General features: G+C 33.7%; 1 protein-coding gene across 24 annotated transcripts in view; it reads left to right on the top strand.

Annotated features, from left to right (window-relative positions):
* Nucleotides 1-13,590, top strand: part of sec31b (SEC31 homolog B, COPII coat complex component) — a 56,332-nt gene that overhangs the window by 6,521 nt on the left and 36,221 nt on the right. For all 24 annotated transcript variants that reach the window (XM_087277036.1, XM_087277037.1, XM_087277033.1 and 21 more), the window contains exons 4-12: nt 2,136-2,331; nt 3,698-3,793; nt 5,826-5,966; nt 7,581-7,723; nt 9,636-9,735; nt 10,450-10,611; nt 12,050-12,202; nt 12,514-12,753; nt 13,296-13,370. In XM_087277036.1, the coding sequence (XP_087133162.1) occupies nt 2,136-2,331; nt 3,698-3,793; nt 5,826-5,966; nt 7,581-7,723; nt 9,636-9,735; nt 10,450-10,611; nt 12,050-12,202; nt 12,514-12,753; nt 13,296-13,370 (1,306 nt within the window). The remainder of the gene's footprint in view (nt 1-2,135; nt 2,332-3,697; nt 3,794-5,825; nt 5,967-7,580; nt 7,724-9,635; nt 9,736-10,449; nt 10,612-12,049; nt 12,203-12,513; nt 12,754-13,295; nt 13,371-13,590) is intronic.

The raw sequence follows: 13,590 nt of genomic DNA, 5'->3' as shown, positions 1-13,590 counted from the left end.
TCCCAAGTCATGTTTAGCAGAGCAGTTTTCACAGTGTTTCCCATAATATTCTCCTGGAGAAAGTCTCATTTCTTTTAGTTTGGCTGGAATAACACCAGTTATTAAAAACTAAATGTAAAAACTGCTGTGGTCAATATTATTAGCCCCCTTTAAGTAATAATCATTTTCAGTTGTCTACAGAACCAACCACTGTTGCCTAATTAACTTAGTTAACCATATTACCCTAGTGAAGCCTTTACATGTCACTTTAAGCTGAACACTAGTGTCTTGGAGAATATCTAGTCTAATATTATGTGCTGTCATCATGACAAAGAGAAAAGAAATCAGTTATTAGCATTGCCAGACAGAATATGCTGAACTTTTTGCTATTTATGCCGAAAATCTAACACACAAAATAAAAAATAACTTGACTTTTAAGGTTTACAATCAAAATGTTTACCAGAATCTATAGAAGGTATTTTATATAACACATTCAAATAAAACAGATGATAATACTTTAGATTGTTTCTAAACGTTTGTTTGTTATTCAATATTAAAACTGATATTATTGTGAAAACGGAAAAAAATATAAATATTTGCACACATTTAAATAAGTAATTATTAACACACATTTAGAAATGAGGATCTTTATTAAAGGGATATGAAACCCCCTCGTTTCAGCAGGGTGTTTTCACACCTCTCCTTTGGAAAAAGTCAGAAAATTGGGCGTGTCCAGTTCTGTTTAGGGGGAGTGTCGGAGGAACTAAAGTGGGATGGTGTGGGAGTGTCTATTTGTGCACGCGCGAGTTTCAGAATCAAAACACACACACACATACACACACACACACACACACACACACACACACACACACACACACACACACACACACACACACACACACAAACACACACACGGGAGAAAGTGACTGTGTTTACATGGACAACTGTAGTCGAATTATTTGCCAAATGATTAAATGGTGGATTTTAACTGCAGTTTGGCTCTTTCATTCAGGGAATTCATTCATGTTCCTCGCGACAAACGAGATATTTGATTTGAGGAACTGCTGTAAGCGTGTATTTTTCTTGCAATGTTTGATACCGCACGGCGAATGAGAGAAAAAACCCTCCGCATTTCCGGGAAACTGAGATGCACACAGCAGGTAGCGTCAGAAAGCCGCGTGCGTTATTCCGGTCACTAAATGGGGTAAAAACCCTACACGAGGTTAAAGTTTGGTTGTGGTGCTAACATGTTCACACTCTGTGTAATAGTTAGTTTGATACGAACAAACTGAATAAACAAAGAGCACTGGTCACTCACTTACCAAATCTGTAGAGACAGGACAATCACCAGCAACTAGAGCCGCGTCTTTATTAAGAGGAGACGAGCAGCGAATCCGGATCTCAGCGTTTGCAGATGAGAACAGCTCTCAGGTAAACAATAATCCTCCTTAGACACGTAAGTTATTGTTGTGGAGTGTCGCGTACACTGTTAATCCACACGTGACTCCAGCTGCGCTCTCACAGAGAGAAAATGAAAACAAAACTTCACTGCAGCAAACTATAAAAGCAACACTTCACGCTTGTTTTGCCAACACAACGTGGCGTCTCTGTCGTCTAAACACTGTGACAGTAATGAATATTAATGAAGTTGCACAATAGAGCGCGCTGATTGGTTTGAACCAAGCCTTACTCATGCATTAATGCAGCACACTGTAAGACGTAATAAGACACACTCTGGCACAGACGTCCAGTCTGCATGCTGCAATACACGCTATTATGTCATGACCGTGACGCAGCTTCAAAAATTCGTTTCAAACTAGAAGTACGAATTTGCTTGAAATAACGCAAAAACAACCAATTTACACTTTTTAGCAAAATATAGGTGTCCTAATAGTGTTTTTAGCAGTGTGGGACACATATACCACTGTCAACAGCTCAAACACATGTGCTCTGGTGTTTCTTGACTCTTTAAAAGCATCCGCCCCAACCCTCTCCATCATTCTCAGATGGGCCAAATCAAAGGTTATAATGGACCAACTCCAGCCTGCGGGCTCTGCTTTGGGCATCGCTGCTCTAAAGCATTAACAGGAACATCACTCATGCATGATTGTGAGTGTTGTGTGTGTATTTGTGTTGATCTGAGTGTGTGTTTTCAGGTTTCACAGTCTGATCTGGGTGGCGTTTGGTATGGATGTCCAGCCGTCGTCGGGTCGTCTCATCGGAGGCAGTGAGAATGGTAGCGTGACCGTCTTCAATCCCGACGTGATTCTGACCGCAGGAGAGGATGCTGTGATTGGCCAGTCTAATAAACACACGGGACCTGTTCGAGCCCTCGACTTCAACCGCTTTCAGGTAAGCCATATCAACCCATATGATTAGCTTCAGTATATCATTCATTCATTTTATTTTCACCGTAGTCCCTTTATTAATCAGCGGAATGAACCGCCAACTATTCCAGCATATGTTTTACGCAGTGGATGCCCATCCTGCTGCAGCCCATCACTGGGAAACAACCATACTCAGTCACACACTTACAAACTAGCTTACCCAATTCCCCTATAGCGCATGTGTTTGGACTGTGGGGGAGCACCCGGAGGAAACCCACACCAACACGGGGAGAACATGCAAACTCCACACAGAGACACCAACTGACCCAGCTGGGACTCAAACCATGGACCTTCTTGCTGTGAGGCGATTGTGCTACCCACTGTGCCACTGTGACGATCCATCTAACTTGCTAATCATGCTAATCCATACTGAAAACATGCTAGAAACATGCTAATCCATCCTGGAAGCCTGCTAGCAACATGCTAAATTATACTGGAAATATGAAAGCAACGTGCTATTTCATACTGGAAACATCTAACAACATGCTCATTAATACATAATTTAATCTGTCAACATGTTAATTCACACTATAAAAATGCTAATTCATACTAGAAACATGCTAGCAACATGCTAATTCTTGCTTTAAACATTCATTTGTTCATTTTCTTTTCGGCTTAATCCCTTGTTCAGGGGTCACCACAGCGGAATGAACCGCCAACTTATCTAGCACATGTTTTATGTAGAGGATGCCCTTCCAGCTGCAACCCAGTACTGGGAAACACCCATACACACATTCACTACAGACAGTTTAGCTTACCCGATTCCTCTATAGCACATGTGTTTGGACTGTGGGGGAAACCGGAGCACCCGGAGGAAACCCACGCCAACACGGGGAGAACATGCAAACTCCACACAGAAACACCAACTGACCCAGCCGAGACTCAAACCAGCAACCTGAGTGCTGTAAGGCAATCGTGCTACCCACTGCGCCACCGTGACGCCCAACATGCTAATTCACACCTGCTAATTACTGTTTTAAACATGAAAATAATCATAATTTATCCTAATTAGCTTATTTATCCATACTTTTTAAACCATTTTCAAACTGTTCTGAAGCCACCATGAAGTTGGTCTTCAAATGTTAAAATCTAGCTAATAAATGCACATTTTAATAGGTTAAAATGTGGCCAATGTTACTTGTTGAACCCTAAAGTGTCAATGAGGTCTTAATATCTGTGGAAAGAGTGTTATTAAAGTTACTGTTGCAACAAAACCCAAGCAAAACCATCTCACCTTCTTGAACCCAATACCCCAAACTGGCTTTGTGCAACAGGCTTCATGTGTGTTAGTAGACTGACACCAGTTTTATTTTATTTTTCCTTCATCTCAGAGTAATCTGATCGCATCAGGAGCCAATGACTCAGAGATCTACATCTGGGACCTGAACAACTTCAGCAATCCAATGACTCCTGGCACAAAGTCACAGGTACAGCTCGTTTCTGTAGTCTGGCGGCTCTATAATGTTGTGTGTTGTGCAATCATAGCAATATTTGATGGTCAGTAAATGCACTTATGTCTCCGTTCTTCAGCTCTGTGAGGTAAGATGAAGGTGATGGTGATTTTAATGAGTGTGATGTGGGTGTGATGAACCTCTTCTCTTTGCAAATGAAGCTCCTACTAACTCTAAGCAGTGCATTAGTAGTAGGGCTGCACAATATATCGTTTCGGGCGGTATATCGCTATTTGTCAATCTTCAATAGTTGCATCGCAAGATCTGCAATGTCAGTTTGGGATTATAAATAACCAAGAACCACATTTCAGAACATTTGTGGAGCCACTGCAAAGTTGAACCCCAATAAAGTGTGAGATTTTAATTCGGATGTGGTTTTAAGACCTTTGACTATAAGAGCTGAAGCCAATTTAAACAATTTGGACTCAAATCATAAGTGAATTTTTAAATCTCAACACTGTACCTTACTTTTAATTCATTTTCATCTCCGTTCCTGTGAAGTTTGAGCTGAAAGTAGCACACTAATAATTAGGGGTGTCACGATTTCGATTTTTAATCGAAATCGATCTAAATTTATGCTCAATTTCGATTATCGAATAAAAAAATAGAATCGTCGATGCTGCCACGCCCCCATGTCACGTCAGCTTGGCTTGCCAAGCGGGAAAAAACAGGCTTGTTGAAGTGCTTGTTAAACTGCAGAAGCAGGAGACCCGTCGACAGAACTTAAACCCTCTCCTCTTTCAATGAAGTCGCCGGTGTGGAAGCATTTTGGATTTCCAGTGAGTTATGTTGACAACGTTCGTGTTGTCGACAAAAAAAAAAACACAGTTTTGCAAGCTCTGCTATGTACGTATTACGTACGATTCGTCCGATAGACAACACCAGCATCGCGATCCTTCGCCCGCCCCCGTTGCAAATCCGCTCGCGAAAAGTACACACTCAGACCCTGTTTACACTGTCTTTGTTTTTAAATGGCATTTTAGAACGACAACGATTCGACATCCACAGTGGCGTGTAGCATTTCTGAGCAGCCCTCCTTCCTCTCTACCTCTGAAAATGCACATCACGTGACCACACACACACAGACGCACACACAGCCATGCGCTCGAGACAGCAGGTCCAGGCAGTCAGAGGACTGCTTCAATCTTTCACTCTCTTGTACTTAGTCATTTTAGCGAACACCTCAGATACTGTTGGCTGGTTCCTGTTGGTTGTGCGTCTTTTTTACCGACGCCATTATAACGACACAGATCACTGCCTATTCACGAGTCCCGCAGAAAAAGTGATTGACAGGTGGTAATTATGTGTGTGTCTTGCCTTTATTCATTTACTGTATGATTTGTTTATGGGTAAAACAAAGACCACGCAGGTCAGGTAGTTTAAACGGTAGGCTACGAATAGTTAATTCTTCATTAATTAATTAATTATTCATAATCGAAAATCGAATCGTGCCTTTAGAATCGAAAATGTAATCGAATCGAGGATTTGGAGAATCGTGACACCCTTACTAATAATGTTCTCTAACTCTCTGAAACTGACCCTCTCAGGCTTTGATCTTAATTGTGGTGTTTTGGTGTCTGTCACTTTAAATGCAAATGAGATTGTGCTCTTTTTAGCAAGAAGGCGGAGCTACAAATGACTATGCATAGATGTAAAACAGCACTAGCAGTGTTCTCAGTGCTGGTCAGGTCTGCATGTGGTCATTGGTCAGGGTGTGTTCATGCTTCTGTCAGTCTATGTGGCTCCTGTCGCTGTTCATCTAAAACTCCACATCTATAATCCTCTTAGTCTATACTGACATCATCTCTAGCAGCTTAAACACTCAATGCATCGTAATGTCAGTTTTTTCCAGTACTGTGCAGCCCTAATTAGTTGCTGAAAAAACAATGCTGATGGTCCGTACAGCAGCGTGTGTTTGCTGGGATTTGTTGTTCTGGGCTGTTATGGAGTGGTTAGGGACGTCACATGATTCGTCGTGGTGGTTTTAGCATGTTTGTGCATGTGCTAGCCGGCGGAGGACGTGAGCGTGGTGGCCTGGAACAGTCAAGTGCAGCACATTCTGGCCTCCGCAAACCCCAGCGGGAAAGCAGTGGTGTGGGACCTGAGGAAGAACGAGCCCATCATCAAAATCAGCGACCACAGCAACAGGGTAAGCGCATGTTCTGCTCACATTACACCTGAAAATACTGAAATATACTCACGTTTTGAATAAAGGAAACATTTAACGTTGACTTTATTGTCATTAACTTTATTATATATATATATATATATATATATATATATATATATATATATATATATATATATATATATATATATATATATACAGTTGGAGTCAGAATTATTAGCCCCCTTCGATTTTTTTCTTTCCTTTTTAAATATTTTGCAAATGATGTTTAACAGAGCAGGGACATTTTCACAGAATGTCTGATAATATTTTTTCTTCAGGAGAAAGTCTTATTTGTTTTATTTCGGCTAGAATAAAAGCAGTTTTGAATTTTTTATTAACCATTTTAGGGACAAAATTATTAGCCCCTTTAAGCTATATTTTTTCTCGATAGTCTACAGAACAAACCACTTTTATACAATAACTTGCCTAATTCCTCTAACCTGCCAAGTTAACTTAATTTACCCAGTTAAGCCTTTAAATATCACTTTAAGCTGTATAGAAGTGTCTTGAAAAAATCTAGTAAAATATTATTTACAGTCATCATGGTAAAGATAAAATCAATCAGTTATTAGAAATGAATTATTAAAATTATTATGTTTAGAAATGTGTTGAGAAAAATCTTCTCTCTGTTAAACAGAAATTGGGGAAAAAATAAACAAGCGGTCTAATAATTTAGGGGGCTAATAATTTTGACTTCAACTGTATATATATACACACACACAGACACACACACACACACTCACACACATATATATATATCTGTGTGTGTGTGTGTGTGTGTGTGTGTGTGTGTTTTATAGAAAGGTTTAGTTATAGATATAGATTTAATGTAGCAAATAAATAAAAATCAATATATATGTACTTTAAAGTTGTTCAAATATTTAAAGTTATATTTATTTTTAGTAGTTTGATTCTTTTTAGTTACAGATTTTCATTTTTTTAAACTTATGAGTAGATCTAAATATAGCAATAAAAACCATCCAGACAACTAAACTAATAAATAAAATCACTATGTATACACTTTATTAATTATACTTCTGTAAAAAAAAACTATTATAATAATAAGTACAGTTAGTGTGATTTATTTTTTTAATTAATTTATTTATTTATTTTTATTTATTTATTTGTTTTATATATATTTTTTATATTGACTTTTTAATCTGTTACTTTAATAGTAAGTTTAGTATATATAAAATTTATAGCCCATTTTGGGGGATGTAAACAATAACAATGGTTCGAACGTATTTCTTGTTTTACATTTTCAATTTCCATAGCATCCGAGAGTCCTGAAAGGTCCACATATTGATAAGGTTATGATAGCTGATTTAACGTTAAGTTATGAATGAATTGCCTCTTGTTACAGTTATGAAATAGTTTAAGAGCAAGCATGAAATATTCATGGCCAAAGACATTGCCACATTGAAATGGTCTATAGTTTTTGCTCTTTATAGATGTGAATTGCTTTGTGATGATGAGAGTATGGATGGGAAATGTGTATGATTGTCATGAAAATAGTGTCACAGTGTGTTGATGATCCAAAAGTTAGCGTTGTTTTTTTTATGAAGAATATATTGTGTGCATGTGTGTGTTCAGATGCACTGCTCAGGGATGCTGTGGCATCCAGATGTGGCCACTCAGCTGGTTCTGGCCTCAGAGGACGACAGGCTGCCAGTCATCCAGATGTGGGATCTTCGGTTCGCAACATCACCTCTAAAAGTGCTGGAGAACCACACCAGGTAGAGAAACCCGCATTTCTACTCAACATTAATAATATCACATCATTATTATTATTATATTTAAATTACTTTTCTGATTGCTTTGTTTGAAAAGTAATTTAACACTTGTGTTGGGTCGTTTTTATCCACTCTGGGCTGATTTTGAGTCTTAATTTGGCTACAGCTTTCTTTCTGTTTCAGCAAATGTGATGATTTTTACATCTTATTGTGACACATATTTTGGGAAAATGCTTTGTTATGCTATTAAAAAAATATTATTATTATTATTATTATAGCATAATTTATTACACACAAATGCATTATAATTATTATAGCATAATTTATTATACACAAATGCATTATTATTATTATTATTATTATAGCATAATTTATTATACACAAATGCATTATTATTATTATTATTATTATTATTATTATTATTATTATTATTATTATTATTATAGCATAATTTATTACACACAAATGCATTATTATTATTATTATTATTATTATTATTATTATTATTATTATTATTATTATAGCATAATTTATTACACACAAATGCATTATTATTATTATTATTATTATTATTATTATAGCATAATTTATTACACACAAATGCATTATTATTATTATTATTATTATTATTATTATAGCATAATTTATTATACACAAATGCATTATTATTATTATTATTATTATTATTATTATTGTAGCATAATTTATTATACACAAATGCATTATTATTATTATTATTATTATTATTATTATTATTATTATTATAGCATAATTTATTATACACATGCATTATTATTATTATAGCATAATTTATTATACACAAATGCATTATTATTATTATTATTATTATTATTATTGTTATAGCATAATTTATTATACACATGCATTATTATTATTATAGCATAATTTATTATACACAAATGCATTATTATTATTCTTGTTGTTAATTTCACTATTTATTATTATTATTATTTTAATAATATTTTATTATTATGTTATTGTTGTTATTATTAATATTATTTATAATGTTATTATTAATATTTTATTATTATTATTACTATTGTTATTAGTATTTATTCATATTTGTATTATTATGATTATTATTATTTTATCATTATCATTATTATTGTTATTTTATCTTTATCATCATCATTATTATTATTATTATTATTATTATTATTATTGCATAATTTATTATACACCAGAATGCATTATTATTATAATTCTAATAATAATAATAATTATTATTATTAGTAGTAGTAGTAGTAGTATTACTACTATTAATAATAATAATAAAAATAATAATATTATTTATATTAATATCATTATCAATATATTAATATTATTATTATTATGCAAAGAGTTGTACAATTTGTGAATGGGTAATATTTAATTATTCTATTAATTTATTGTACAGTAATTTATAATGATGCATTTTCAGGGTATGATTAAATACGTTATTATTTTATTATTACAACATTACATTAATTCTGCAGTTTAAAATTATGAGATTATGAAACTATTTAAACAAATCAGTTTGTGTATGGGTAATATATAATTGTTGTAATAGTAATATTTATTTATATAGTTTGTGTATAATTACTACCGTTATTATTATGCAAAGAATTCCTACATTTGTTTATGGATAATCTTCACTTATTCTAATATAGCATATATATTATATTTTGATACATATTTTGGGAAAATGCTTTGAAATCTTTTAATTGACTTCCCTTTGGTGATGTTGATGCTGTTTTTGCTCTATTGACTTCCATTATAATCACATTTATTGATTGTAAAACCATCAATTGCTCATTACAGGTCAAGGGAATTCGGCTTTTCAGTGAGGGAAAGTCAGGGAATTTGACATTTCAGTGAGAATCCTGATATAATGTGCTGCTCTTTTGATTCTCAGAGGGATTTTGTCGATCTCATGGAGTCAAGCTGATCCTGAGCTCCTGCTGAGTAGCGGGAAAGACAACCGCATCCTGTGCTGGAACCCCAACACTGGAGAGGTACCACACACACACTCTTCACTCTTGCACACACAGACAGACACTCACACACACTCGAGCTTTATTTCTGCACCACTGCCACATCTTTGCATTTACATGCTGATTGCATTTGTGATATTATACATGAGGGTCAAATATCAAAGGTTAAACATTTCCCTCAGAATCAAGTCAGTGACTTTGCCATAACACCATTCTCTTTTCTTTACATTTGCCATTAATAAAATATTAATTCTCAATGTGTTTATAAAATATCATTACTTTAATTCAACAGTTTAAAAATAAGCAGCAAATTACAAATAATATACAGTGTTAATATTAATTAATGCATTGAAAACATTGGTTAAAATATTATAAAGTGTGTGTGTCTGTGTATGTATATGTGTGTGTGTGTTATAAAAAATCTGTATATTACTTATTATAATTTATTAATTGTATTCAATTATTATTAAATTGTGAAATATAATTCAAGTGTAATCTAGAGTAGTTACAAAAATATCAAAATGTAAAAAAAAAAAAAAGTGCAATGTGTATATAATAGAAATGTTCACATAAACAAATGTTTTCTTCATTTTTCTAGCATTACACCATTGAATGTTTGTTTATTTTGTCAAATAGCCATAATCAATATTAAATGTAATGATTGTAATTCAATAGTGTGTGAGGTGATGAAGTCTGGAGTGTTTTCCATCACAGCGTTTGTGTGTTGTGTTTTAGGTGATTTATGAGCTGCCGACAGCCAATCAGTGGTGTTTCGATGTGCAGTGGTGTCCTCGAAACCCCGCCCTCCTGTCAGCCGCATCGTTTGACGGACGCATCAGTGTTTACTCTGTTATGGGTGGACGACTGCAGCAGCAGCAGCACAGCACAGTCGACCAGGTCACAATTCACTCTTCATATTCATTCGCATGTTGTTTATATACCGCCTCCCTATACGCCACTCCATCACTTCGGATTCTGACTGTAAAGTAATAATGTGGTTATTCTGCAAAGCTGCTTGGAACGATAATCATTGTAAAAAAATTGCTAACTTTTGTTTATGGGTTATATAGAGTTATTCTAATTATAATTAATTATACAGCAACTTTAATAATTATGCATATTAGTGTATAACAAAGAAATACTATTGTTATATTATATATTGTCATCATTAAAAATCAGAGTATAAAATGTGATTTTAATATCAATATTAATAAATTTATTAAAAATAAATGTATTAATAAAATTTATGGTTAATATATAATTATTCTAATTATAATAAGTAATTATATAGAAATCTTTAATAATAATAATAAGTAACAATAATAATGCATTTTGGTGTATAAATTGGGCTATAACAATAAGAATAAGAATTATTATTTTTAATATGATCATGATGTTGATTATAATTATTATTATTGAAATTATTATTATAATTATTATTATTATTATGCAAAGAATTATTACATTTGTTTATGGGTAATATTTAATTATATTATAAATTTATTTTACAGGGATTTTAAATGTTGCAATTTTGGGTATAATAAAATATATTATTATTATTGTTATGAATATTATTATTATTATTTTCATTTCAAAGAATTGTTACATTTGTTTATGGATAATATTTATTTTTATTCTATTGCTTAATTGTACTTGAATTTGTAATGATGCATTTTGTAGTATAATATAAATATTAATTTTATAATTATTACAAAATGTTATTCTGCAGTTTGAAATTATGAGATTATGAAATTATGTAAACAAATCAATTTGTTAATGGGTAATATATAATAGTTGTAATGGTAAATTTTAATTACATAGTTTGTGTACAATAAATAAAATTTTTCATTATTATTATTATTATTATTATTATTATTAATATTATTATAATTATTATGAAAAGAGTTCTTATGATTGTTTATGGATAATCTTTATTAAAATAATTAGTTGTTCATTCATTTGAAAAATGATGCACTTTACTGCATAATAAAATACATTGATATAATTTTTTTTATAATAATTAAAATAACATTAAATTCCACAGTTTAAAATATTAATTTAATAGTATTTAAAATAAATTGTACAACTTAAAATTAATTATGAGAACAAATCAGTTTATGGATAATTTATAATTGTTATAAAAGTAATATTTAATTAAATTGAAGTGTTTAATAATAGCATATTAATGTACAATCAATTATTATTATTATTATCATTATTATTATTATTATAGCCGCATCAGCAAAGTACAATCAACCAGGTACAGTTGTATGGATTATTTGCCAACTTTTCTTTAAGGATTTACGTTTTGCATTGGGTTGTTCTTTATTTTTAGATCTCCGCTTCGTTTGATACTAATGACCCATTTGGGATGGGTCAAACTCTGCCGCCTCTTCAGGTTCCTCAAGCCGCTGTGGAGACCACCATTATTCCTCCGTTAAAAAAGCCTCCAAAGTGGGTGCGGAGGCCTGTAGGAGCATCTTTCGCTGTGAGTATCTCAGGAATACTGTCTGAGTCTGTACCAGGGTGTTATTAATTTATTGAAAATTGAACCATAAAATGTATTTAATTATATATAAATGTAAATATCTATGTAACAAAATAGTTTTGGGTATTTTTGTATATCACATAAATGTAATTATATGTAATTATATATATATATTTATATTTATATATTATTATTACTTTTGTTTTTGGATGTGATTAATCTTTGCCCTGCATTGATTAAAATATATATTAATACACATTCACATTCTGAATAGCGACTCCAGCTGTATCTCTGTGTTGTGTCTCCTTCAGTTCGGTGGGAAACTGGTGACCTTTGAGAACCCTAACGTGGCTCCGCCCCAGCAACAACAACCAGCCAATCCACTCCCTCGACAGGTGCATGTGAGTCAGGTTACCACAGAGACAGAGTTCCTCCAGCGCTCCACTGAGCTGCAGATGACGCTGCAGTCCGGATCCTTCAGCAGCTTCTGCCACAGTAAAATCCAGAGCGCTCCGACCGACGCCGAGCAGGACATCTGGAGGTTCCTCATGGTAAATCACACACACAGTAATAAAAATAAACTACGTATAAAAAAGAGAGACAGAGTGAGTGTATGTGTGTGTGTGTGTGTATATATATATATATATATATATATATATATATATATATATATATAATTGAACAAGCAAAAATACAATACAAATATATATTTATTGTTTGTTATTCATATTTTTATAATGTATTTTATTTTTAATGATTTGCGCAGTTTCTTTTTATTAAATCTTTTCTACTTTTGGAATTATTGCTTAGAGCAGGGGTCACCAATCTCGGTCCTGGAGGGCCGGTGTCCTGCAGGGTTTAGCTCCAACTTGCCTCAACACACCTGCCTGGGTGTTTCAAGTATACCTAGTAAGAGCTTGATTAGCTTGTTCAGGTGTGTTTGATTAGGGTTGGAGCTAAAATCTGCAGGACACCGGCCCTCCAGGAACAGGTTTGGTGACCCCTGGCATAGATCATCAGCATTTGCATGAGCTGTTTTATAGATATCAGTGTAAATGTTTGACTGATTGTCGTGTTTGTTTTTCTGTCACAGGTGAATTTTGAGGATGAAGCGCGTGTGAAGTTTTTGAGGCTTCTGGGATTCAGTAAAGACGAGCTGCAGAGAAAGGTATCGCAGCAAAACGCACAACTCTGAACATCTCCTCTCACACTGCATAAAAAAAAGTCTTGATGATGCTTTAAAAAAATCTTGTTTATCTTGCATGACCTGTCTGTTCATGTCAATTCAAGAGTTCACGCTTATATTTTGCTGATGATAATAGCAGGTTTGGCATGCTGTCCACAGAGAGCAGAGCCGGCCCTCCCTATAAGCAAACCAAGCGCCACTA

This window comes from Danio rerio, chromosome 12 (assembly GCF_052040795.2).
Source record: "Danio rerio strain M-AB ecotype USA chromosome 12, GRCz13ab, whole genome shotgun sequence".
Lineage (NCBI taxonomy): Eukaryota > Metazoa > Chordata > Actinopteri > Cypriniformes > Danionidae > Danio > Danio rerio.
This window is presented reverse-complemented; position numbering and strand designations above follow the sequence as displayed.